The sequence below is a fragment of the Gorilla gorilla genome, chromosome 1, assembly GCF_029281585.2.
Source record: "Gorilla gorilla gorilla isolate KB3781 chromosome 1, NHGRI_mGorGor1-v2.1_pri, whole genome shotgun sequence".
Lineage (NCBI taxonomy): Eukaryota > Metazoa > Chordata > Mammalia > Primates > Hominidae > Gorilla > Gorilla gorilla.
The window spans coordinates 25089623-25114528 of record NC_073224.2 but is presented as its reverse complement, the minus strand read 5'-3'; the positions used below and the strand labels follow the sequence as shown (position 1 = coordinate 25114528).

Sequence of the window (24906 nt, the reverse complement as noted above, 5' to 3'; positions counted from 1 at the left end):
GTGCAATGGTGCAGTCTCGGCTCACCGAACCTCCACCTCCCAGGTTCAAGCAGTTCTCCTGCCTCAGCCTCCCAAGTAGCTGGGATTACAGGCATGCACCACCATGCCCAGCTAATTTTGTATTTTTAGTAGAGACGGGGTCTCTCCATGTTGAGGCTTGTCTCGAACTCCTGACCTCAGGTGATCCACCTGCCTCGGCCCCCCAAAGTGCTGGGATTACAGGCATGAGCCACCACACCCGGCCAACGTATGATAACAATTTTATGATAAGTACCGGCTCTTATACAAAAAACAATGGATAAACTGGAAATCTTAGATGGCTTCCTGGAACAGGGATTAATCAGAAGCCAAAATGGCAGATGAGGATCCAAATGAAGTTGCTTTAGCCTCTGCAATCTGTATAAGGAAAACAATAAAAGAAAAGATGAAAGAACTCGAAGAAGAACTAAATAAATGAAAAGATATTTCATGCTCATGGGTAAGGAGACTCAATATCATCAAGGTGACAGTTCTTCCCACCTGGATCTATAGATTTAATGCAACTTCAGTCAAAGTCCCAGCAAGTTACTTTGTGGATATCAACAAACTGATGTTAAAATGTATGTGAAGGGTCAAAAGACCTAGTAGAGCCAATTCAATATTGAAGAAGAATAGCAAATTTGGAGGATTGACAATACCTTGCTTCAAGACTTACTATAAAGCTAGCTATAGGCTGGGCACAGTGGCTCACACCTGTAATCCCAGCACTTTGGGAGGCTGAGGCAGGCAGATCACTTGGCTCAGGAGTTCAAGACCAGCCTGGGCAACATAGCAAGACTCTGTCTCTAAAAATTTGTTTTAAAAAGGCATATCCCTTACCTCAAAAATTTACATATTCTTGGGAAGACATACACAGATAGTAAAAGAAAAATACATAGCTGGATCATGGATTGTCAAATGATTGATACAGAAAGTGAGTACTATAAAGCTTAAAAGATAGAAATATAAGAGAAAGATTTTTTAGAGTTGTAAAGCTCACAAGACTAACAAGAGGTAAAAGTGTTGTAAGAATGACTGGATGGAAGCTGTGCGGTGGCTCATGCCTGTAATCCAAGCACTCTGGGAGGCCGAGGTGGATGGATCACCTGAGGTCAGGAGTTCGAGACCAGCCTGACCAACATGGAGAAACCCTTTCCCTACTAAAAATACAAAATTAGCCAGGTGTGGTGGCGCCTGCCTGTAATCCCAGCTGCTGGGGAGGCTGAGGCAGGAGAATCACTTGAACCCGGGAGGCAGAGGTTGCAGTGAGCTGAGATAGCGCCACTGCACTCCAGCCTTGGCAACAAGAGTGAAACTCTGTCAAAAAAAAAAAAAAAAGACTGGATTGGGGCTGGGGTGAGAGAACAAAGATTATGAAGACAAGAGAATAATGTGAATGGTTATACAATGAGAAATCGAACAATAGCTAAATAACACTTGGCTGAAGTAAAGATTTCTACGGGACATAAGGTTGGAAAGAGGTGGAAAAGCCCGACCGAAGACCTTAAATGCCGGCCAGAGGCTTCCTTGTGATGCTGATGGTGGCAAATATTATGAATTATATGATGAAAGTTTTATGACTTTTTGGAGGTATAGAACTTAATTTTGACTGGATTCCCAATATTTTATATTACTTATTGGGATTGGATTTTTTCTTTTTATTTGAGACAGGGTCTCACTCTGTCACCCAGGCTGCAATGCAGTGTCTCACTATGTTGCTCAGGCTGGTCTCAAACTCTTGGGCTCAAGTGATCCTCCTGCCTCAGCCTCCCGAGTAGCTGGCACTACAGGTGTACACCACCACAAATGAATAATTTTTTAATCTTTTGTAGAGACTAGGTCTCGCTGTGTTGCCCAGGCTGGTCTCGAATTTCTGGGCTCAAGTGATCCTCCAGCATCTGCCTCCCAAAGTGCTAGAATTACAGGCATGAGCCACAATGCCCAATCAAGAGTATACTCCGATTATGCTTTTCCTCTTTATTTTTCATTAGAGTCAGTTATGAAATGTATATCGACAGTAGCCTGTGTCTGAGTAGGTCCCTTTTTATAAATAAATAAGCCAAAACATCTTAGCCCAAATGTCTCATTTTAGGGTTTGAAAAATATTGTGGCTGGGCATGGTGACTCACGCCTATGATCCCAGAACTTTGGGAGGCCAAGGCTGGAGGATCGCTTGAGCCCACGAGTTTGAGACCAGCCTGAGCAACATAGTGAGACCTCGTCTCTACAAAAATGAAATAAAATGGGCTGGGTGCGGTGGCCCATGCCTGTAATCCCAGCACTTTGGGAGGCTGAGGTGGGCGGATCACCTGAGGTCAGGAGTTTGAGACCAGCCTGGCCAATTTGGTGAAAACCGTCTCTAGTAAAAATAGAAAAAATAGCTGGGCGTGGTGGTAGGTGCCTGTAATCCCAGCTACAGGAGAGGCTGAGGCAGGGGAATCAATTGAACCTGGGAGGCGGAGGTCTCAGTGAGCCAAGATCGTGCCACTGCACTTCAGCCTGGGTGACAGAGCGAGACTCCGTCTAAAATAAAATAAAATAAATAAAACCCTTCGTTTCTGCTTCAAGCCAAGATGAGATAACAGGAACTGGAGGTATTGCCTAGCCTGAAACAACCCAAAAAACAGGGAAGATCTGTGAAAATGGAGTTTTCAAGACACTCTTTTTTTTTTTTTTTTGGCGATGGAGTCTCACTCTGTCGCCCAGGCTGGAGCACAGTGGTACAATCTCGGCTCACTGCAACCTCCGTCTCCTGAGTTCAAGCAATTCTCCTGCCTCCTGCATCAGCCTCCTGAGTAGCTGGGACTACTGGTGCATGCCACCATGCCCGGCTAATTTTTGTATTTTTAGTAATGATGGGGTTTCACCATGTTGGCCAGGCTGGTCTCGGACTCCTGACCTCAGGTGATCCGCCCACCTCGGGCTCCCAAAGTGCTGGATTTACAGGCATGAGCCACCATGCCTGGCCAGACACTCTACATTAAGCAAAGGTGAAAAATGATCCCTGAGAGACAAAAAAAAAAAAAAAAAAAAGAGAGAGAGAGAGATGAGCTCTCTGACCCAGGTTACTGCCTTGAGAAAGCTTCCAGGCCAAGATGCAGGGAAAAAGAACTGAGACCAAATCTGGCCAACTTCCTGCATTGAAGAAATAGAGCTAAGAGTTTAGGGAGACCGAAGCAGTTAGTGTTCATAGATCAGAACACCAGACAGGAAAGGGCTGCACAAAGATCCGTGGAGGGTTTCCTTCAGTACTCAGTGGAGTGCTAATCATCACAAGTGTGGAGAGAATCTACACAAGGCCAAGGACGGAACTATCAGAAAAGATTAGAGGTGCCCAGTGCACACAGAGGACAAAGGACACAGTGCCTGTTCCCACCAGGCTGACTGGAAAAACTCATAATTCACAGGGCATTGAGTAGCATGCTCAAGAAGGTCTCAGCTCAGTGGTAGGGAGTCATTAGCTTCTGTCAGAGCACTGCTCCACACCCACCTAACAAATCTTAAAAGCAAGACACGAGAAGATCCAACTGTTTTCAAAAAACAAAGCCCAAGAAGATTTATAGGAATATAAAAATATCCAGCACCCAGCAAGATAAAGTCACAATGTCTGGCAGCCAACCAAAGATTTCCAGGCATGCAAAGAGGCAGAAAAATATGACCCATAATGAGAGAGTAATCAATCGTAACTGTCCCAGAACTGACACCGATGTTAGCGTTATATCTGTTACATTTAGAATTATGTTTAGATGCTATCAAAATTGCATTTCATGTGTTCAAGAAGTTAAAGTAGAAATATGGGATGTATTTTTAAAATACCTAAATCAAAGTTCTAGAGAAGAAATGACAAATTATGAGAAGACAAATACACTGGATGGAATTAAAGGCAGATTAAACATTGCAGAAAAAAGGTTAGTGAATTTGAAGACATAGCAGTGGACACTAAACCAAATGACATACTGTGAGAAAAATAAGAATAACAAAGGATGATAAGAGCCCTAGTTAACTGTGGGACAACTTAGAGCTGCTTAGCATATAGATAAAAAGAGTCTCCAAAGGAGGGAAGCCAACTGAAAAATGTATTTGGAGGAAGAACAGACAAAAGTTTTTGAAACTTGATTAAAACTATGCACCTACAAATCTAAGAAATCAGACCCAAGATTCATGAAGTAAAGTAAACCAAGCAGGCACGGTGGCTCATTCCTATAATCTCAGCACTTTGGGAGGCCAAGGTGGGAGAACTGCTTGATGCCAGGAGTTCAAGACCAGCCTGGGCAACATAGCGAGAGCAACTCTGTCTCTACAAAATATAAAAAATTTAAAAATTGGTTGGGTGCAGTGGTTCATGCCTGTAATGCTAGAACTTTGGGAAGCCAAGGCTGGAGGACTGCTTAAGCCTAGGAGTTTGAGATCATCCTGGGCAACATAGTGAGACCTTGTTTCTACAAAAGATAAAATTAGCCAGGTGTGGTGGCACGTGCCTGTGGTCCCAGCTACTTGGGAGGCTGAGGTGGGAGGATCACTTGAGCCTGGGAGGTTGAGGCTGCATCGAGCCCTGATTGTGCCACTGCATTCCAGCATGAGTGACAGAGAAGGACCCTGTCTCAAAGAGAGAGAGAGAGAGATAAAGAAAAAAAAAGAAAAGAAAAGAAAACCTATGTGATTACCTCAATACATGCAGAAAAACTTTTGACCAAATCCAACACCAATTCCTGATAGTCTCAGTAAACTTGGAATAAAAGGGAATTTCCTCAAACCGATATAAAAATCCAAAAAACTACATCTAACATTATACTCAGTGGTGAAAAATGAATATTTTCCTCCTAAGATCAGGAACAATACAAGGATGTCTGCTTTCACCAATTCTACTCAGTATTCCACTAGAGGCTCTTGCCAGTGGAATCAAGCCAATAAAAAGAAATAAAAAGCATCAGATTGGAAAGAAATTAAAACTGTTATTCATAGATGACATGATATCTATGTAGAAAATGTGATAGATTCTACAAAAGAGCTATTAGAACTAATAAGTGAGTTTAGCAAGTTTGCAGAGCACAAAATCAACATACTCAAATGAATTATATTTCTGTTTACCAGCAACAAACAATCAGAAATGGAAATTAAGAACTACAATTTACAATAGAATTCTAAAAGATGATGAAATACTTAAGGATTAATCTGAGGATGTGAAAGACCTGTATGCTGGTAACTAAAAACATTGCTGAGCTATATTAAAGAAGATATGAATAAATGGTGAAGTATACCTTGTTTATGGGTTAGAAGACTCAATACTGTTAAGATGTCAATTTCCTCCAAGTTGATCTATCTATTCAAAGTAATTATAATCAAAATCCCAGCTAGTTTTTTTTGTGGAAATTGAGAAGCTATTTAAAAAGTGGGGTGGCAATGCAGAGTTTATAGAGTGGGCAAACAACTCTGCCAAAGGACAAAGGTGGAGGGCTGACACCACCTGATTTCAAGACAAGGCTATGACAGACCAAATAGCTTCATATTAGCAGTAAGACAGACATATATCTGGGATAATATATTAGTTCATTCTCGCATTGCTATAAAATGAAAACTGTTGTTAATTCCTTTAACTATAGTAATTAAGTTAAATATTATAAATACTATCAAGACTGGGGAATTTATTTTTTTATTTTTTATTTTTTTGAGATGGGCAGTGGTGTAATCTTGGCTCACTGCAACCTCCACCTCCTGGGTTCAAGTGATTCTCCTGCCTCAGCTTCCTGAGTAACTGGAATTACAGGTGCATGTCACCACACCCAGCTAATTTTTTGTAGAGACAGAGTCTTGCTATGTTGTCCAGGCTGGTCTCGAACTCCTGACCTCAAGTGATCTGCCCACCTTGGCCTCCCGAAGTGCTGGGATTGGGGGTGTGAGCCACTGAGCCTGGCCAAGACTGGGTAATTTATAAAGAAAAGAGGTTCACTTGGCTCATGGTTCCACAGGCTGTATAGGAAACACAATGCTGGCATCTGCTGGGCTTCTAGGGAGGCCTCAGGAAACAACCGTGGCAGAAGGCAAAAGGGGAGCTGGATCTACTCCTTTTTAAAGCGGATCTACTTCTTTTTAAAAATTATTTGTGGGCTGGTTGTGGTGGCTCATGCCTGTAATCCCAGCACTTTGGGAAGCTGAGGTGGGAAAATCGCTTGAGCCCAGGAGTTCAAGACCCCGTCTTATTTTTTTAAGTAAAAATAAATAAATAAATAAATATAAATCATTTGTGTAGAGACAAGAGTCTTGCTATGTTGTCCAGGCTGGTCTCAAACTCCCGGCCTCAAGTGATACTCCTGCCTTGGCCTCCCAAAGTGCTGGGATTACAGGCATGAACCATGGCTGGAGAAGGAACATGTGGGGGACGTGACACACTTTTCAACAACCAGATCTCAGAAGAACTCACTGACTACCAGAACAGCACCAAGAGGGAAATCCGCCCCTATGATCCAATCACTCCCATCAGGCCTCACCCCCTACATTGGGATTACTACTTGACATGAGATTTGGGTGGGGACACAGATCCAAACCATATCAGATGATAAAACAAACAAACAAAAATTGACACATGGATCAATGAAAGAGAGTAGAGATGTCAGAAATAGATCTGGGCCAGGTGTAGTGGTTCATGCCTGTAATCCCAGCACTTTGGGAGGCCAAGGCAGGAGATCACTTGAGGCCAGGAGTTTGAGAGCAGTCTAGACAACATAGCAACATAGCAAGACTCTGTCTGTACACAAATTATATATATATATACATATATATATATATTTTTTCCTTAAAAAAAGAAGACAGAGTCTTGAACTCCTGGGCTCAAGCGATTCTCCCACCTCAGCTTCCCAAAATGCTGGGATTACAGGCATGAGCCACTGCAACCAGCCCACAAATAATTTTAAGAAGTAGATCCACACATAAATCGACAATAGGTTTTTGGTAAGGGCACAAGGCAAGGCAGCGGAGATAAGATGGCCTTTAAAACAGATGTTGCTGGAATAACTGGATATTGATTAGGAATAAAAAAAGAATTTGAATACTTCACAATATACAAAAATTAACTCAAAATTGATTCTAGATCTAATAAATCCTAAAACTATAAAACTTCTAGAAGAAGCAAAGGAGAAAACCCTTGGTGACATTGGGTTAGGCATTTCTTAGGTACAACACCAAAAGTGGAATCCATAAAATAATAACATCAAAGGAAAACTTGGACTTCATCAAAATTAAAACTTCTGCTCTACAAAAGACACTGCTGAAAGAACAGAAAGACAAGCCACAGGCTGGGGAAGTGTTTTGCAAAGCATCTACCTGATAAAGGATTTGTATCCATCATAAATAAATATCTCGCAAAACTTGACAATAAGAAAATAAACAGCACAATTAAAACTAGGCTAAAGATCTAGGCAGGCAATTCACCAGAAAGATATATGGGTGGCAAAGAGGCACACAAATAGACGCTCAACATCATCGGTTGTTCCATATGTGCAAATTAAAGCCACGACAAGATGCCACTGCAGACTCTTTAGATGGCAGAGATTTAAAAAGATGACAAGTAATCCCAATACTTTGGGAGGCCAAGGTGCGAGGATCACTGAGCCCAGGAGTTTGAGGTTACAGTGAACTATGATTGTACCACTGCACTCCAGCCTGGATGACAAAGCGAAACCCTGTCTCAAAAAAGAAACAGATGACAATACCAATTGCGGGTAAATATTGGAGCAACTGGGACTCTCCTATTCTGCTTGTGAGACTGTAAAGTGACAAAGCCCCTTTAGAAAACCATTAGACAATTTCTTAAAATGTTAAACATACATCTACCATATAATCCAGGCATTCCATGCCTAAATATTTCCCTAAGATAAAAGAAAGCATATAATTATACAAAAACTTGTACACGGATGTTCAGAAAAGTATTATTTGTAATAGCCCCAAACTGGAAACAACCCAAATGACCATCAGTAGGTGAATGAATAAACAAATTGTGGTATAGCCACACAAAAGCCATAGTATTATGGAACAATAAAAAGGGACCACTGATACTAACAACATAGATGAATCTGAAAATAATTATTCTGAATGCAAGAAGCTAGATAAAAGTAGAATACCTATGGTACGAATGAATATATATATATATATACACACACACACATATATAATTTGGCCATGCATGGTGGCTCACATCTGTAATCCTAGCACTTTGGGAGGCCGAGGTGGGCAGATCACTGAAGGTCAGGAGTTCGAGACCAGCCTGGCCAACATGGCAAAACGCTGTCTCTACTAAAAATACAAAAATTAGCTGGGTGTGGTGGTGGGCGCCTGTAATTCCAGTTACTCGGGAGGCTGAGGAAGGAGAATCACTTGAACCCGGAGGTGGAGGTTGCAGTGAGCCAAGATCGTGCCACTGCACTCCAGCCTGGGTGACAGAGCAAGATTCCATCTCAATAAAATTAAATATAAAATAAAATATAAAACAAAACCAAGGAATCGACAGTGGTATAAAGTAGATCATTGTTGCTTAAGGACTGGTGGCGTAGGGGAAAGGGATTACACAGGGTTGTGAGGAAACTACTGGAGATGATAGACTTGTTCACTGTCTTGAATATGGTAATGTTTCCACGGATGTACACATACATCAACATTTATCAAGTTTTATACTTTAGATATGTGCACTTTGTTGTGTGTCAACTGTATGTCAATACAGCAGGGTTGTTTGTTTTTGCTTTTGTTTTTTACAAAAACCTTAAAGTGAGACTATTTTGGGTGTCACGCCAACACCTGTTTCCAGGCCCTGGCAATGCTGCCTCTTTCCTTGTGTCCTTAATGTTGGCTGCCTTCCTACTCTGGCTGATCTCTGATTCACCTCACTATCCAGTTTGGCTTCCCAATTCCTTCATCACCAGTGTAAAAAAAGTACCCCTGGCTGGACGTGGTGGCTCATACTTATAATCCCAGCACTTTGGGAGGCCAAGGTGGGCAAATCACTTGAGCTCAGGAGTTTGAGACCACCCTGGGCAACATGGAAAAACCCTGTCTCTACAAAAAAATACAAAAATTAGCTGGGCACAGTGACTCACACCTGTGGTCCCAGCTGCTTGAGAGGCTGAGGTGGAAGGGGTACTTGAGCCTGGGAGGTGGAGGTTGCAGTGAACCAAGATGGCACCACTGCAGTCCAGCCTGGGTGACACAGCAAGACTCTGTCTCAAAAAAAAAAAAAAAAAAAATCCGTGAATTAAAATCCCTCTGTCCTGAATATTTGAGGTTGCTTCTATTTACCTGATAGATCCTGTCTGATATATTTGGTCACCACACAGTAATAATTTATCCAGGCCAGTAGATGAATCTCTGTGTGACCTTGGATGGATGTCATAAGGCTACCTGTTTTCTCCTTCTAGTCTCCTAAGTACCTGAAATCCCCACTTCTCCTTCTTCTTTTTTTTTTTTTTAAGACAGGATCTAGCTCTGTTGTCCAGGCTGGAGTGCAATGGCTCAATCATGGCTAACTAAAGCCTTGATCTCCTGAGTTCAATTCACCCTTGCCTTGGCCTCCCAAGTAGCTGGAACTACAGGTGTGCACTACCACATCTAACTAATTTTTTTTTTAATTTTTCTTTTTTAGAGACAAGCTCTTGCTATGTTGACCAGACTTGTCTTGAACTCCTGGCCTCAAGCCATCCTCCTGCCTCAGCCTCCCAAAGTGGTGGAATTACAGGAGTGAGCCACCACACCTGGCCCCCCAGTCTTAATGTCATGCTTTGTTGGCTTTCTAGAGAAATAGATATCTATTTAGGGGAAGATTTTAGTAGTTGTCTTAGCCCACTTGTGTTGCTATAACAAAATATCACAGACTGGGTAATTTATAAAGAACAGAAATTTATTTCTAACAGGAGGCTGGTGATATGGTTTGGCTGTGTCCCCACCCAAATCTCATCTTGAATTCCCATGTGTTGTGGGAGGGACCCTGTAGGAGGTAACTGAATCATGGGGGCAAGTCTTTCCCATGCTGTTCTCATGATAGTGAATAAGTCTCATGAGATCTGATGGTTTTAAAAAGAGGAGTTCCCCTGCACGAGCTCTCTCTATTTGTCTACTGCCATCCACGTAAGATGTGACTTGCTTCTCCTTGCCTTCTGCCATGACTGTGAGGCTTCCCCAGCCACTGGGAACTGTAAGTCCCTTAAACCTCTTTCTTTTGTAAATTGCCCAGTCTAGGTTATACCTTTATCATTAGCGTAAAAATGGACTAATACAGCTGGGAAGTTCAAGATCAAAGTGCCACCAGGGTTGGCTGTCTGATGAAGATCAGATCTCTGCTCCCAAGATGGCACCTTAAACACTATGTCCTCACATGGCAGAAGGTTGAAGGCAAAAAGAGCTCAAACTCCCTTCAATCAAGCCCTTTTATAATGGAATGAATCTATTAATGAGGGCAGAGCCCTCATGACCTCCCTAAACATTCCAATTCCTAAGATTGTTGCATTAGGAATTGCATTTTTAATACAGGAATTTGGGGGATACATTCAGACCACAGCAGTGGTTAAAAAGGACAGTGTGCAGCCAATAGGGGACTAAATATCTAGAGAGTGAGGGTGAGATGACATCAGGAAAGGGATCCTAGTAGGACAAAAAGGTTCCAAAAAGATATGGAGAATTTGAAGATCAAGTTTACCTCTTTTACAACTGTGCTTAGAACCATCTACTAATTAATACAGGAGCACTCAGATTCATAAAACAAGTTCTTAGAGACCTACAGAGAGACTTAGACTCCCACACAATAATATTGGGAGACTTTAACACCCAACTGTCAATATTAGATAGATCATCAAGACAGAAAATTAACAAAGGTATTCAGGACATGAACTCAGCTCTGGATCAAGTGGACCTGATAGATATCTACAGAACTCTCCACCCAAAAACAACAGAATATACATTCTCCTTGGTGCCATATGGCACTTACTCTAAAATTGATCACATAATTGGAAGTAAATCACTCCTCAGCAAATGCAAAATAACTGAAATCATAACAAACAGTCTCTCAGACCACAGCGTAATCAAATTAGAATTCAAGATTAAGAAACTCACTCAAAACCACACAACTACATGGAAATTGAACAACCTGCTCCTGAATGATTCTTGGGTAAATAATGAAATTAAGATAGAAATCAAGAAGTTCTTTGAAACCAATGAGAACAAAGAGACAGTGTACCAGAATCCCTGTGATGCAGCTAAAGCTGTGTTAAGAGGGAAATTTATAGCACTAAATGCCCACATCAAATCGACACCTTAACATCACAACTAAAAGAACCAGAGAACCAAGAGCAAACAAATGCCAAAGCTAGCAGAAGACAAGAAATAACCAAAAATATTTTTAAAATTCTTTGCATATTGTCAAAAGACAAACTCATAATGAATTTAGTTAAAGATCTCAGTTGGCTTTATTGTGATTGTAGAATTGGGCAACAGTTCATTCCATAAAATAGAATAAGTATTCCAATGAGTTGAGCAAAGGGGATTTCTTTATAAACAGAAAGGGCGGAATAAATCAGAAACAAAGAATAAAAAGCAGATTGGTCATTTTAAAGTTACTTTCCTTGTGGCCAGGTGCAGTGGCTCATGCCTGTAATCCTAGCACTTTGGGAGGTGAAGGCGGCTGGAACACTTGAGGTCAGGAGTTTGAGACCAACCTGGCCAACATGGAAAAACCCCATCTCTTCTAAAAATACAAAATTAGCCAGGCATGATGGCAGCACCTATGATCCCTGCTATTCGGGAGGCTGAGGCAGGAGAATCGGTTGAACCTAAGGGGCAGAGGTTGCAGTGAGCCGAGGTCATGCCATTTCGCTCCAGCCTGGGCGAAAGAGCGAAACTCCATCTCAAAAAAAAAAAAAATTAAATAAAATAAAGTTACTTTCCTTGTAAGGTGGTGATATAGTTTGAATATACGTCCCCGCCACATCTCACGTTGAACTGTAATCCCCATGTTGGAGGTGGGTCCTGGTGGAAGGTATTTAGGTCACTGGGGCAGATCCCTCATGTCTTGGTGCTGTTCTCACACTGGCGAGTGAGGTCTCGGGAGATCTGGTTTGTGAAGTCTGTGGCACCTCTTGCTGCAGTCATTCTTGCTCCTGCTTTCCTCATGTGAAGTGCCTTCTCCTGCTTCACCTTCCACCATGAGTAAAAGCTCCCTGAGGGCTCCCTAGAAGCCAAGCAGATGCTGGTGCCACGCTTGTAAAGCTGGAAGAACCTCTTTTCTTATAAATTACCCAGTCTCAGGTATTTCTTTATAGCAATGCAAGAATGGCCTAATACAGGCAAGGACAGGGAGACAGAACAATTGAAAGATAACTGACTGGTTCTCATGTTTCTTGTACAGCCCGCAGAACTGAGCCAAATAAACCTTTTTTCTTCATAACTTACCTTTTTACTTCATAACAGCCTCAGGCATTCCTTTATAGAAACACAAACAGACTAACGCAGTATTTTGTGAAAAAGCCTGCTGATTCAGCTCACAGCTGAACCAGATGAGTGTTTTCTTTAAGATAACCATTGTACTTGGATTTGCAGCAGAAGTGCTTTCTGCATTCTTCCTATTTTGTCACACAGAATATTAGAAAGATATGTACTCAAAGATTAAGATTTAATGAAATCAATCATTTTTATTGCTCCATCAAAAACTTTTTTTTTTTTTTTTGATTTGAGACAGAGCCTTACTCTTGTTGCCCAGGCTGGAGTGCAGTGGCGTAATCTTGGCTCACTGCCATCTCCCGCTCCTGGGTTCAAGCAATTCTAGTGCCTCAGCCTCCAGAGTAGCTGGGATTACAGGCATGCACCACCATGCCCGGCTAAGTTTTATATTTTTAGTAGAGATGGGGTTTCTCCATGTTGTCCAGGCTGGTCTCGAACTCCTGACCTCAGGTGATCTGCCCACCTTGGCCTCCCAAAGTGCTGGGATTACAGGTGTGAGCCACCACCCCCAGCCTCATTAAGAACATTCTTAAGCCAAATTGGTGTGTTTTTTTGTTTTGTTTTGTTTTGTTTTAAAGGGGCTGTAAGTACACGGTAGTAGAGAATATGATTATTCGTACTGTTTGAAGCCACAGCCTTGATTCTTGCTATAGCCCACCATTTACATATCATTTAATTTATTTTGCCATTTTATCAATTTTACCATTTTACCCACCATTGTTTTTAACTGTGCAAATGTTAGCACAGTTAAAAAGACAAAGAATATCATGGTATACTATGAAAATAGCTTTGACCTCACAGGCCCCTTGCAGAAAGGTTCTCTGGCCTAGCCGCAAGAACACTGATACTCAAACTGGGGTGTCGAGATCCCTGGGGGAGAATCATTGTTCTCCGGGCTAAGCCAGAGTGCCCAGTAAACATAATTGCTCCAGAAAATGGCATAAAGGGCTGTCTTGTTCTTATCAGTGCATCTCCTCTGACAGGAGGCTACTTTGATTGCTCATTGAGAATCTCTACTGTTTCCAGAAATATTCATCTCCTCCCTTTCTCCCCTGCTCCGTAACCTTCATCCAGAATTCATGTCAGAGCTCTGAGTTGAAGGACTAGGGAGAGGCTACTGCTGGTATCCTGAGATGAAGTCACTGAGCCCTGAAAGCCGTAAAACAACTGCTAAGTTTTTCCTCTCTGCCCTACTCTCTGCTGGCCTGTCAAGCAATCTTCCCAAATTTTGGAAGATCTGAAATCCAGTCTCAGGAGTCTGATAAGATGCTGCAGACACTGATGAGTTTTTTATCTGCATAAAATAAACCCTATTTAAAAAAATTTTTTTTTTTTTTTTGCCTGTGATACAGCCCTCAGGAGGTCCTGGGAACATGTGCCCCATGTTTTTAAGAGTTTAGCCTGACAAATATCCACTGACAGGAGCCTTAGAACCGGTCATGGGTTTGGTGTGATGAAGACAGGAGCAATCAGCTGTGAGGTCCAGAAGAGAATGAGTGAGCCGGGAGTTGTGGCTCACGCCTGTAATCCCAGCACCTTGGGAGGGTGAGGTGGGTGGATCACCTGAGGTCAGGAGTTCGAGACCAGCCTGGCCAACATGGTGAAACCTCGTCTCTACTAAAAATACAAAAATTAGCCAGGCATGATGGTGTGCACCTGTAATCTCAGCTACTTGGGAGGCGGAGTCACAAGAATCACCTGAACCCGGGAGACTGAGGTTGCAGTGAGCCGAGATCATGCCACTGCACTCCAGCCTGGGTGACAAGAGCGAAACTCTGTCTCAAAAAAAAAAAAAAAAAAAGAAGAAGAAGAAGAAGAGAATGAGTGGATGGGAAATGTAAGAATAAGCACAGAGCATGCACAGGATGCATTAGCAAAACAAAAAGAAGTGATGGAATGAGTGAAAGTACTTTGAAAAATACACAAGTGGATGACAACAAGAGGAAGAAAATAACAATCATAACAGCAACGTAGCAGTAAATATGGGCCATCTACTTCACTCAATTCAGATGCACTGAATGTATTTCATATTGTATTGTTTCTCACTTAGTCTTTAAAACTAATCTATGAGATGTATGGTCCAAAAGACCACCAGGATGGCTTAACAGTAGAAAGGAGAGCTTTGTGATATCGGTTTGCAAACCAGGAAGAGACAGTTTTGGCATGTAATAAAGGTGCTTTCTCTCCAAAGAGGGAAAGGGCAGGATGGTTTTTGTGCCTCACAGGGTCTGTATTACACAATAGTCATATATATTCAGGTTTTGGAGGAAAGCTATACATATTTATGAGGGGAGCCAAATGCATGCACAATGGCTACACATATATGTAATATCCATCCCATGTTCACTTTGGGGAAGGGTTTTGGCTTTAAACTGAGATGGAATTTGGCTCTTTACATTAAAGGTGACCTACAGGACACAGAGATAGTTTGTGTGTGCAGTCTCTACAATTTGCTGAAACTGGCTTGAGGTTGGCAGTTACTTATCAGGAAAGTGTTTCTAAGGCCACGTCTCTGTCCAATCAGGGCTGTAGTGGTCTGAATTGTACATCAGACTTAGGAAGTGTCTGACAATTTGCCTGATAATTCCTACTGTTAGGGAGTTTAGCAAGAGTGTGGTTTTTCTTGTAGCCACAGGAATTTAGGAAATTGCCATGCCAGCTGAGCCCTGAACCCTTGATTCATTGGTAACTTTTGTTTCTGTAACCTAAAGGTTTGTCTTAGTTGATAAAGGGATGCCAACTTGGCTCTCCCAGATCACAGATGTTATCATCATCTTATGGCTGGGGAAACTGAGGCTCAGAGAGTTTAATTAATTTGTCCAAGGTCACAGAGCCAAGAAGGGAGAATGCTGGATTCGAACCCAAGTATATCTGACATTCTATATTCTAGCCTTTTCCCTCATTCTGATCTTTTCTCTGAAAACCCCTGGGTTTATCCTGGCACTTTCATGTGTGTAAGTCATTTGTGCACAAGCCAAGGTTTGTTTCCTGGGTAGGCGCTGCAATACCTACTTGGTATTTGAGGTCAGTACATTATAGGAATAAATTGTGCTGTGTCTAGGCTTTTAAGTATCTAAATGATTGAGAGTTCATCTTCAAAGGAGAAAATAGCCTTATAAAACAGGATTACAAAGGCAAGGCTTAGTGTCTTAGAATCCCTAAGCCTCGCAACCCGAAGAGCAGAAGAGAAAAAATGTCTCCAGCTACAAGAGAACTAACGAGCTTTAAATGAAAGAGCTAGAGTCACATTTTCCCCTGAACTCCCATACATACATGAATATAAATCTGTCTTTCCTCTTGCAAAAAAAAAATTTTTTTTTAAGGAAAGAGCTGTCATTTTGCTAAGTAACACCAAAAGCTGATTATCTGGTGCCTGCTCTGGGTAAAAGGCAGAAAAGCCAAATGACGAAAAGATGTCACCTCATTTAACAACTAAAATATTACACACAGTTGAGTAACTACCAAATAGGGTCCATTTAAACACCAACCTTAGTCCAATATCTTTTTTTTTTTTGAGTTGGAGTCTCGCCCTGTTGCCCAGGCTGAAGTGCAGTTGTGCGATCTTGGCTCACTGCAACCTCCGCCTCCCGGGTTCAAGTAATTATCTGCCTCAGCCTCCTGAGTAGCTGGGATTACAGGCGCCCACCACCACGCCTGGCTAATTTTTGTATTTTAGTAGAGACAGGGTTTCACCATGTTGGCCAGGCTGGTCTTGAACTCCTGACCTCGTCATCCACCTGCCCTGGCCTCCCAAAGTGCTGGGATTACAGGTGTGAGCCACCGCGCCTGGCTGTCCAATATCTTAATGTAACATCTCCTTGTGTAAGCAGTCACCTCATGCACAGTGGGTGTCCAATAATCCTACAAACTCAGAGCTAGAACGACTTTTACCACCACTTATCATAGCTGTGTGCAGATACAGATAAGGGAGACCAGGAGGGGAAGAGTTTGCCCAAGGTCACACAGTTCTCTCCTGCAGAGCTGAAACAAATCCAAGGTCTGTGGGGGCTGAGAGGTAACAACCCTGGCCTGTGAAGTGAGGCTGCCTCAGTTCAAGGCTGGAGTCCTGTGACAATCCCAAGAAAGGATGAGCCATGAGGCATGTGGTGTGCTTGCCCTAAATTCACTACTGTTAGTACCATTATTACTGTTAGATAATTTGTTGTTGTTTTTTTTTTTAGAGACAGAGTCTTGCTCTGTTGCCCAGGCTCAAGTGCCATGGCATGGTCATAGCTCACTGCAGCCTTGAACTCCTGGACTCAAGTGATCCTTCTGCCTCAGCCTCCCAAGTAGCTGGCACTACATGCACACACCACTGCACCTGGCTTATTTATTTATTTATGAGATGGAGTTTTGCTCTGTCACCCAGGCTGGAGTACAGTGGCACAATCTCGGCTCACTGCAACCTCCACCTTCCAGGTTCAAGCGATTCTCCTGCCTCAGCCTCCCCTGTAGCTGGGATTACAGGTGCCCACCACCACGCCTGGCTAATTTTTGTATTTTTAGTAGAGACAGGGTTTCACCATGTTGGCCAGGCTGGTCTTGAACTCCTGACCTCGAGTGATCTACCCGCCTCGGCCTCCCAAAGTGCTGGGATTACAGGCGTGAGCCACCACGCCTGGCCCTGGCTAATTTATTTTATTTCTTGTAGAGATGGGGTTCTTGCTTTGTTGCCCAGGCTGATCTTGAAAGCTTGGCTTCAAATGATCCTCCTGCCTAGACCTCCCAAAATGCTGGGATTACAGGCACGAGCCACTGAACCCAGTCTATTAGATAAAATTTACGGGAGGCTATTGGTTTAGACTGAGCTCCTGCACTTGGCTCAGCAGACCAAACTAAAATGGAGCCATTCATGCTGAAGTTCCACACCACCAAGCCAAACCTAAGTTGTTTATCTGATCTTCCAAGGAATCAGGAGAGACAGAGATAATAACCTAACCAATAACTAAAAGGCCAGTTTTAGTGGGCATTGAGACGGAAATAATACAGGGTGGTCATAGGAGAATAGAATATTCTAGGCGGCAGTTTCATATGAGCAGCCAAAGGAAACCGTAAATAGCTACAGAAGCTATGGGCTGATAAGACCCTGAAAAAACCAGGGTGTGGACCAAGCTGGCTAAGACTGACTGGACCCAACATGGCACTGGAGTGACCTAGGTTTCACCTGGGACCTCATTATGCACTCATTAACATACCAAACACACACCCCCCAGTGCCATGACAGTTCTGGGAACATCCATATTTGGTGTAAAAATGAGTGGCACCACAGTTCCGAGAAACCTCTACCTTTTTCCAGGAATTCTCATGAATATTCAGCCGCTTGATTAAAAAAACCCATAAAGGTAGCACCCCCAAACCCCCTTGTGTGTGACTCTCTAGTGAGTACACATACATTCCCTTTTCTTGAGTGTATACTTTTCACTCTGCAATAAATCTCCCTGTTTTCACTATTTCCTCACTCATTCTTTTTTTTTTTTTTTTTTTTTTGAGACAGAGTCTCGCTCTGTTGCCAGGCTAGTGTGCAGTGGGGTGATCTCGGCTCACTGCAACCTCTGCCTCCTGGGTTCAAGCAATTCTCCTGCCTCAGCCTCCCAAGTAGCTGGGATTACAGGCATGCGCCACCACGCCCGGCTAATTTTTGTATTTTTAGAAGAGATGGGTTTTCACCATGTTGGCCAGGATGGTCTCTATCTCTTGATCTGCCTGCCTTGGCCTCCCAAAGTGCTGGGATTATAGGCATGAGCCACCGCGCCCAGCCTCCTCATTCATCCTTGAATTCCTTATTGAGAGGGTGTCAAGAGCCTGGACACCGGCCAGGGTCAAGGTCCCACTGGTATTTGGAGACCTCCTCTGGCCCACTGGTATCAACATGATAAGGAAGCCCCCTCTGCTTTAACCTGTCTACCTAAAAGGAAGAGGCTGAGGCAAAATTAATGTAAATAGTTTATTTGGGCCAAGCTTGAGATTGCTTCCTGAGAGCATAGATTCAAGCTGCCCAGTGAATATTCACTGGGACTAGCAACAATTACAAGTAGGGTTTCAAAATTTTGTTTTGTTTAGAGATGAGGTCTCACCGTCGCCTAGGCTGGAGTGCAGTGGTGTGATCATGGCTCACCACAGCCTTCAATTCCTGGGCTCCAGCAATCCTCCTGCCTCAGCCTCCCAAGTACTTGGGAATGCAGGGACTTACTACCTTGAGCTTTTTAAAGGAAAAGAAGAGGCAGTTCCTAAATTGTTTACCAAGATTTCACATTAAAATAATATAAGCTATTGATTGGCTATACATTGTTCTTTATATCACAAATTCCAGGAACAGGAAGACACTGGGTGAGGCAGCTAGTCAGGAACAAAATTACCTTAAACAATTGACCCCAGGTATGGGGCAGGGGAGGGCTGGAGGCAGGCATGACTGAAGTCTCACACTCCTGTCTCTCTGGTCCCGAGTACTTTACAGAGCTCAGAATGCTTGGAGCTATTTTTCTTCTCTCAAAGCTGTAGGAGGAAAATAACTTTGAAAGGACCAATCTGCTTTTTGTTCTCAGCTTCTACTAATACTTTCCTCAGCCTTTTTCTGTCTACCAAGCCAACCGCCTCTGCTCAGCTCAACAGAACACTCATTCTGTCCCAGCCTGGTGGCTCACGCCTATAATCCCAGCACTTTTCGAGGCTGAGGCGGATGACCTGAGGTCAGGAGTGCGAGACCAGCCTGGCAAACTTGGTGAAAACCTGTCTCTACTAAAAATACAAAAAATAAAATAAAAAATTAGCTGGGTGTGGTGGCACACACCTGAGGACTAAGCCCTGATTTTTTGTTTTAATCTTGCCCAAATTCCTATCTAAGGGATATGCCCTACAAACCATAAATTCTCATCAGATGGGTTTTATTTGACCCTATATATCATGACTTACTTTCCAATCTGACCCTGGCATAACAAGGAAGAAAATCAAAATATTTTACCCCAAAACGTGTTTCTCTGCCACATCTTGAAATGGCCCTGCAAAGCCATCCCTTGTGGGAAAAATCCACATCTACAGAGAATCCTCTTTCCCCCTTTTTTTCGTTGTTCTTTTTTGTTTTTGTTTTTTTGAGACAGGGTCTCACTCTGTCGCCAGGCTAGAGTGCAGTGGCACGGCTCACTGCAACCTCTGCCTCCTGGGTTCAAGCAATCCTCCTGCCTCAGCCTCCTGAGTAGCTGGGACTACAGGTGTGCACCAACTCACCCGGCTAGTTTTCGTATTTTTAGTAGAGACAGGGTTTCGCCATGTTAGCCAGGCTGGTCTTGAACTCCTGACCTCAGGTGATCTGCCTGCCTCGATCTTCCAAAATGCTGGGAATACAGGCATGAGCCACCGCGCCTGCCACCACCCTCCCCCCACCACTGCCCTTTTTTTTTCCTTCCTTCCTTTCCAGATCCAGGAGATAATCAACTAAGAGCCAGACACCCTTTGAGGTCCGATAAGAAACATTTTACAACCTGCTGTCTCTGAAGTCTGCTATCGGAGAACTTCCTCTACACAATAAAACTTGGTCTCCACAATCCTTTATCTTAACCTGAACATTTCCTTTCTCTTGATTCCAGGATAAATTCAACCAATTGTCAACCAGAAAATGTTTAAATTTACCTACAGCCTGGAAGCACCCCCACCCCCGCCACCCCGCTTTGAGTTGTCCCACCTTTCTGAACCAAACCAATGTATTTCTTAAATGTATTTGATTGATGTCTCATACCTCCCTAAAATGTATAAAACCAAGCTGTACTCTGATCACCTTGGGCACATGTCACGCGACATGGCCACTCATATTTGGCCGTCTCATATTTAAGAGAATAAATCTCTTAAAATATTTTACAGAGTTTGACTCTTTTTGGCAACATGCCTGTAGTCCCAGCTACTGGGGCGGCTGAGGCAGGAGAATTGCTTTGAACCCGAGAGGTGGAGTTGCAGTGAGCCAAGATCCCATCACTACAGTCCAGCCTGGGTGACAGAGCAAACTCTCTCTCAAAAAAAAAAATTTGAGTACACCATGGTGCCTGCCTGTAGTCCCAGCTCCTTGGGAGGCTGAGGCAGGAGGATCACTTGAGCCCAGGAGTTTGAATCTAGTCTGGGCAATATAGCAAGACCCTGTCTCTAAAAAAAAAAGGAAAGAAAAGAAAATCAACTATTTACTGGGCTAACACAGGAGACATTTCTGGGCCTTGTTTTTATTATTTTTGGGGTACCTTCTTTTTCGACACCAGCCAAAATCAGTAGGAAGCTGTAGGCAACCAACACTTGGGATTGCAATATTTTACCACAATTCAAACTTGAAATGGGTTCATTCAGGGATTCTTCCATTTTGATAGGGCACTCAGTGAGAGAAGGACTGGAGAAAAGGTGGGCGCCTTCCACAGAGGTTCACGTGTTGCAGCTTCATTGGGCAGCACATGGACGGCAGCTTGGAAGCAGGTCTTTGAGTTTGCACCTGCGGACCGAGCAGGGTACCAGATTTCCGAAAGCAGCTTCTGTTTACTCCAGGATCCTACAAGTCACTGGTGTAATTTCTAACATAGCCTGTAGGTATGAGGCTACAGAAAGACTCATGAAGGAGGAGAGCCCCCTGTTTGCAAAAGTCCAGGCCTATCTTTGGAAAATCAAGGCTGTGCAGCGTGAGGGCGCAAATGCTACATTTAGAGGCTGTAACCAGAGATGTGGGAGGATCCAGGGAGGGGCGCGGCGACGGCCGGCTGGGCCAAGAAGAGCGCGCCCAGCAGCCCGGCCGGCACCTCAGGGTGTTTTGGAGGCCCACGTGTCCCGCCTCATTGGCCGTCAGGGAGCTCCAGCCCCAAGGAGGCGGAGCCGCCACCGCAGTTGCTGTTCACGAGTTTCCTCAACTGGCTCCCCAGTCAGTCTGTAGTGCCCTACCTTACGGTCATCCGGGATCAGAACTCCCAGAAGGCTTCGCGCTCGGGGGCGTGGCACTGCAGGGTGGGCGTTGCAGAGACGCAAATGAAGTCGCCGCGCCCGGCATCTGCGTGCCCTCGGTGGGCTTCCAGGGGGCGGGGTAAAGTTTCTCACCGCCCGACGGGTTCCTCCTCCTCCTCTGACCTCTGGACTCTCTCACCGCCCCGAAGGTCACCTCGGACCACTGCTCGACAGGCAGCATGTTCCAGAGTGGCTGGGGAGTCGCAGGGTTGGGGACTGGGTTGCGTTGAAGCTGCTGCTCCTCCGGGCTGCCTGGGCAGCCTGTTTAGCGCCCAGGAAGTTACAGTGCTAAGAGGGGAACCACGGGGCAACCCCGGGGGTCCCCACCCAGGACCCCCAAGCCCAAACCAGCACCACGGGGCGGAAGCCGATTGTAATTGGGAAAAAGCAGAGCCGCTAAGGTGCTTTAATTTTGGCTAAGAAGATGGCAGGAAAGACTACAGCCAAATCAATGGGATGAATGTCTGTGGATTATGCTGCGGCGTTTAAATCTGTCCTCCATAATTCTCTGTCTGTCTTTCATAAAGCTTTGATCATTTTATCCCTTAAGTTACCTTCTGGGAGAATTCCTTGGCTTCGTATTTATTCCAGCTCTCTGGTTTGCTTTTCAGCAGTGCCCGCTCTGCTGTTTTGCCCACCTCTTGAAGGTTTCTTTTTCTTTCAGTAGCTGTTTGTGTGTCCAAGATCTCTGGTTAATTCTTCTTATTATTATTATTCTTATTTTTAGATGGAGTCTTGCTCTGTTGCCCAGGCTGGAATGCAGTGGTGAGATCTCGGCTCACTGCAACCTCCACCTCCTGGGTTCAAGCGATTCTCCTGCCTCAACCTCCAGAGTAGCTGGGATTACAGGCACGCGTCATCACACCTGGCTAATTTTTGTGTTTTTAGTAGAGACAGGGTTTCACCGTGTTAGCCAGGCTGGTCTCGAACTCCTGACCTCAGGTGAGGCCTGCTTCAGCCTCCCACAGTGCTGGGATTACAGACGTGAGCCACCTGGCCCAGCCTGGCTTTCTTTTCATAACTGCCTGCTCTCATTTCATGCTGTGATATTCTTGCTTATCCCTATACATATTTTAGTTACACTGATTTTCACTCTTTTAAACTGTTTTTTCCAAGTGCAGGTTCTCCTTTAGAAAAAAAATGAGGCCGGGTATGGTGGCTCACACCTGTAATCCCAGCACTTTGGGAGGCCGAGGCCGGCAGATCACCTGAGGTCGGGAGTTCGAGACCAGCATGACCAACACGGAGAAACCCCATCTCTACTAAAAATACAAAATTAGCTGGGCGTGGTGGTGCATGCCTGTAATCCCAGCTACTCAGGAGGCTGAGGCAGGATAATTGGTTGAACCTGGGAGGCGGAGGTTGTGGTGAGCCAAGACAGTGCCATTGCACTTCAGCCTGGGCAACAAGAGTGAAACTCTGTTAAAAAAAAAAAAAGAAAAGAAAAGAAAAGAAAAAAGAAAGAAAAATATATAAGGTTATTCTTTCCGCTTGTGGTTTTCCTCAAATGTTTGTGACTGGTTATGTCCCATTTCTGTACCTGAGATTCCTTGTTAGCCTGTTTTCCACTCTTTGCACAGATTTGCCCCTCCCCCAAGTGTGTGCAAAGAGAGGTGGGTGCTACAGGATTTCATTACATTTTTTTTTTTTTCTTTTTGAGATGGAGTCTCACTGTTGTTGGCCCGGGCTGGAGTTCAATAGCGTGATCTTGGCTCACTGCAACCTCTGCCTCCTGGGTTCAAGCGATTCTCCTGTTTCAGCCTCCCGAGTAGCTGAGATTACAGGCGCCTGCCACCATCCCTGGCTAATTTTTGTATTTTTAGTGGAGATGGGATTTCACCATGTTGGCCAGGCTGGTCTCAAACTCCTGACCTCAGGTGATCCACCCGCCTCGGCCTCCCAAAGTGCTGGGATTACAGGCGTGAGCCACTGCGCCCGGCCAATTTGTTTGTTTTTTATTTTAAGAGACAGGGTCTCACTCTGTCACCCAGGTTGAAGTGCAGTGGCATAATCATAGCTCACTGCAGCCTCAAACTCCTGGGCTCAAGGGATCTTCCCACCTCAGCCTCCCAAGTAGTTGGGACTACAGGCATGTGCCCCTACACTTAGCTAATTTTTAAATTTTTTTTGTGGAAATGGGGTCTGGCTTTGTTGACCAGGCTGGTCTTCAACTCCTGGCTTCAAGTGATTCTGCTACCTGGGCTTCTGAAAATGCTCGGATTCCAGGCGCTGTAATCCCACAGTGAACCACCGTGTCTGGCCCTAATTTTTTTTTTTTTTTTTTTTTTTTTTAATGAGAGAAGGGCAGTATTTGTAGCCTATTGGCCAGCTGGGGGCTCCCTGTTCCCCGCTAGTGTGATAATCATTGGCATTTGTACCCATACTCACAGATGGAAGCAGAGACCCTATTTTCTGTTTGCTGGAAGGTTGTATTTTGGTGAAACTTTTTGTTGTAGTGTCTCAGTTACCCTGTCACTCACTGGTCAGATGTCTTATTGCTTCAGATATTTGCACAATAGACTGATTAAAATCCATCTCCAGCTACTTACAAACTATTACAGGCAGTGGAGCTTTGAAGGCTTTTGCTACAAGTCAAAGCCCTGGTTGTTAAAATTGTAGAACAGGCTATTATGTAGCTTAGGCAGTGTGACAAATTGGCACCAATTGTTTGTAGGGGTGAGAAACATCTGGAAGGTTCCCAGGAAGTCGTGGGTTTTGGGGGGAAAGAAAATGAGGGTGGGATTACCAGATTTAGGAGGTAATGAATAAAGCTTGAGAGGTAGGACTTGAGTCATGAATTTTTGTCGTTGGCCCGGCAGGAGTTGAGGTATGAGAGGGCATCCTGGTGCAACACTGAAGTGGATGGGATGCAGGGAGGTGGTAAAGTTGCTACTCCAAAATGAAGCCGGCATTCGAATTTGGGTATCTAGAAGCCACCAATATAATTCAGCTGAATTATCATATTTGTAGTTTTGTGTGCGTGTGTGCGCATGTGTGTATCTCATGTGGGTGTGTTATGGTAGCATGTGTCCCAAGCCCCACAGTGAGTTTATTTTATCCATGACCAGACCCAGGTCCTTTGGCTCCAAGTCTGCTAGTTGAGCTGACCATCCTATATGTCAGGTGCAAGACAACCACTGGTGAGAGGTAGATACCTTTCATTTCCCCTTGCGGAGGGTGGACCAGCTCTTGGACCAGCTCTATGAACTCTGACCAATAAGGGAAACCCAGCAAGTCCCTGGGACCACATGCCTGGGGCAGAGTGTGCTGGTAGGAGACTCACAGGAGGTGGGCAGGAGGTGCCTCCACTTGTTCTCCTTCCATCACAGAAGGCGCTTTGAGGTAGAGCATGGGGCAGTGTGGAGATGGAGCAGTAACAGGCCTAGAGAAGACTGGAGCCATTGGAACGGGAGGGTTTGGTTATTGTTTTTGATTTTGCAAGTGTGTATGCATGTG

The 24906-nt window shown here is 44.1% G+C and overlaps 1 protein-coding gene across 3 annotated transcripts in view; it reads right to left on the bottom strand.

Moving 5' to 3' along the window:
* The window catches only part of EDARADD (EDAR associated via death domain), a 136224-nt gene extending 114809 nt beyond the window's left edge, over nucleotides 1-21415 (bottom strand). The window contains exons 1-2 of one of the 3 annotated variants that reach the window (XM_055372519.2): nucleotides 20709-20826; nucleotides 18846-18981 (exon numbers count right to left, since the gene is read on the bottom strand). Coding sequence is in view for 1 of the 3 variants with exons in the window: in XM_055372507.2 (XP_055228482.1) it covers nucleotides 20709-20823 (115 nt within the window). In the remaining 2 variants the exon portion in view is untranslated. Of the gene's footprint in view, nucleotides 1-18845; nucleotides 18982-20708 lie in introns of all 3 variants that reach the window. The other 2 variants (XM_055372507.2, XM_055372525.2) reach the window with 2 other exon arrangements.
* Between the last annotated feature and the right edge of the window lie 3491 nt (nucleotides 21416-24906).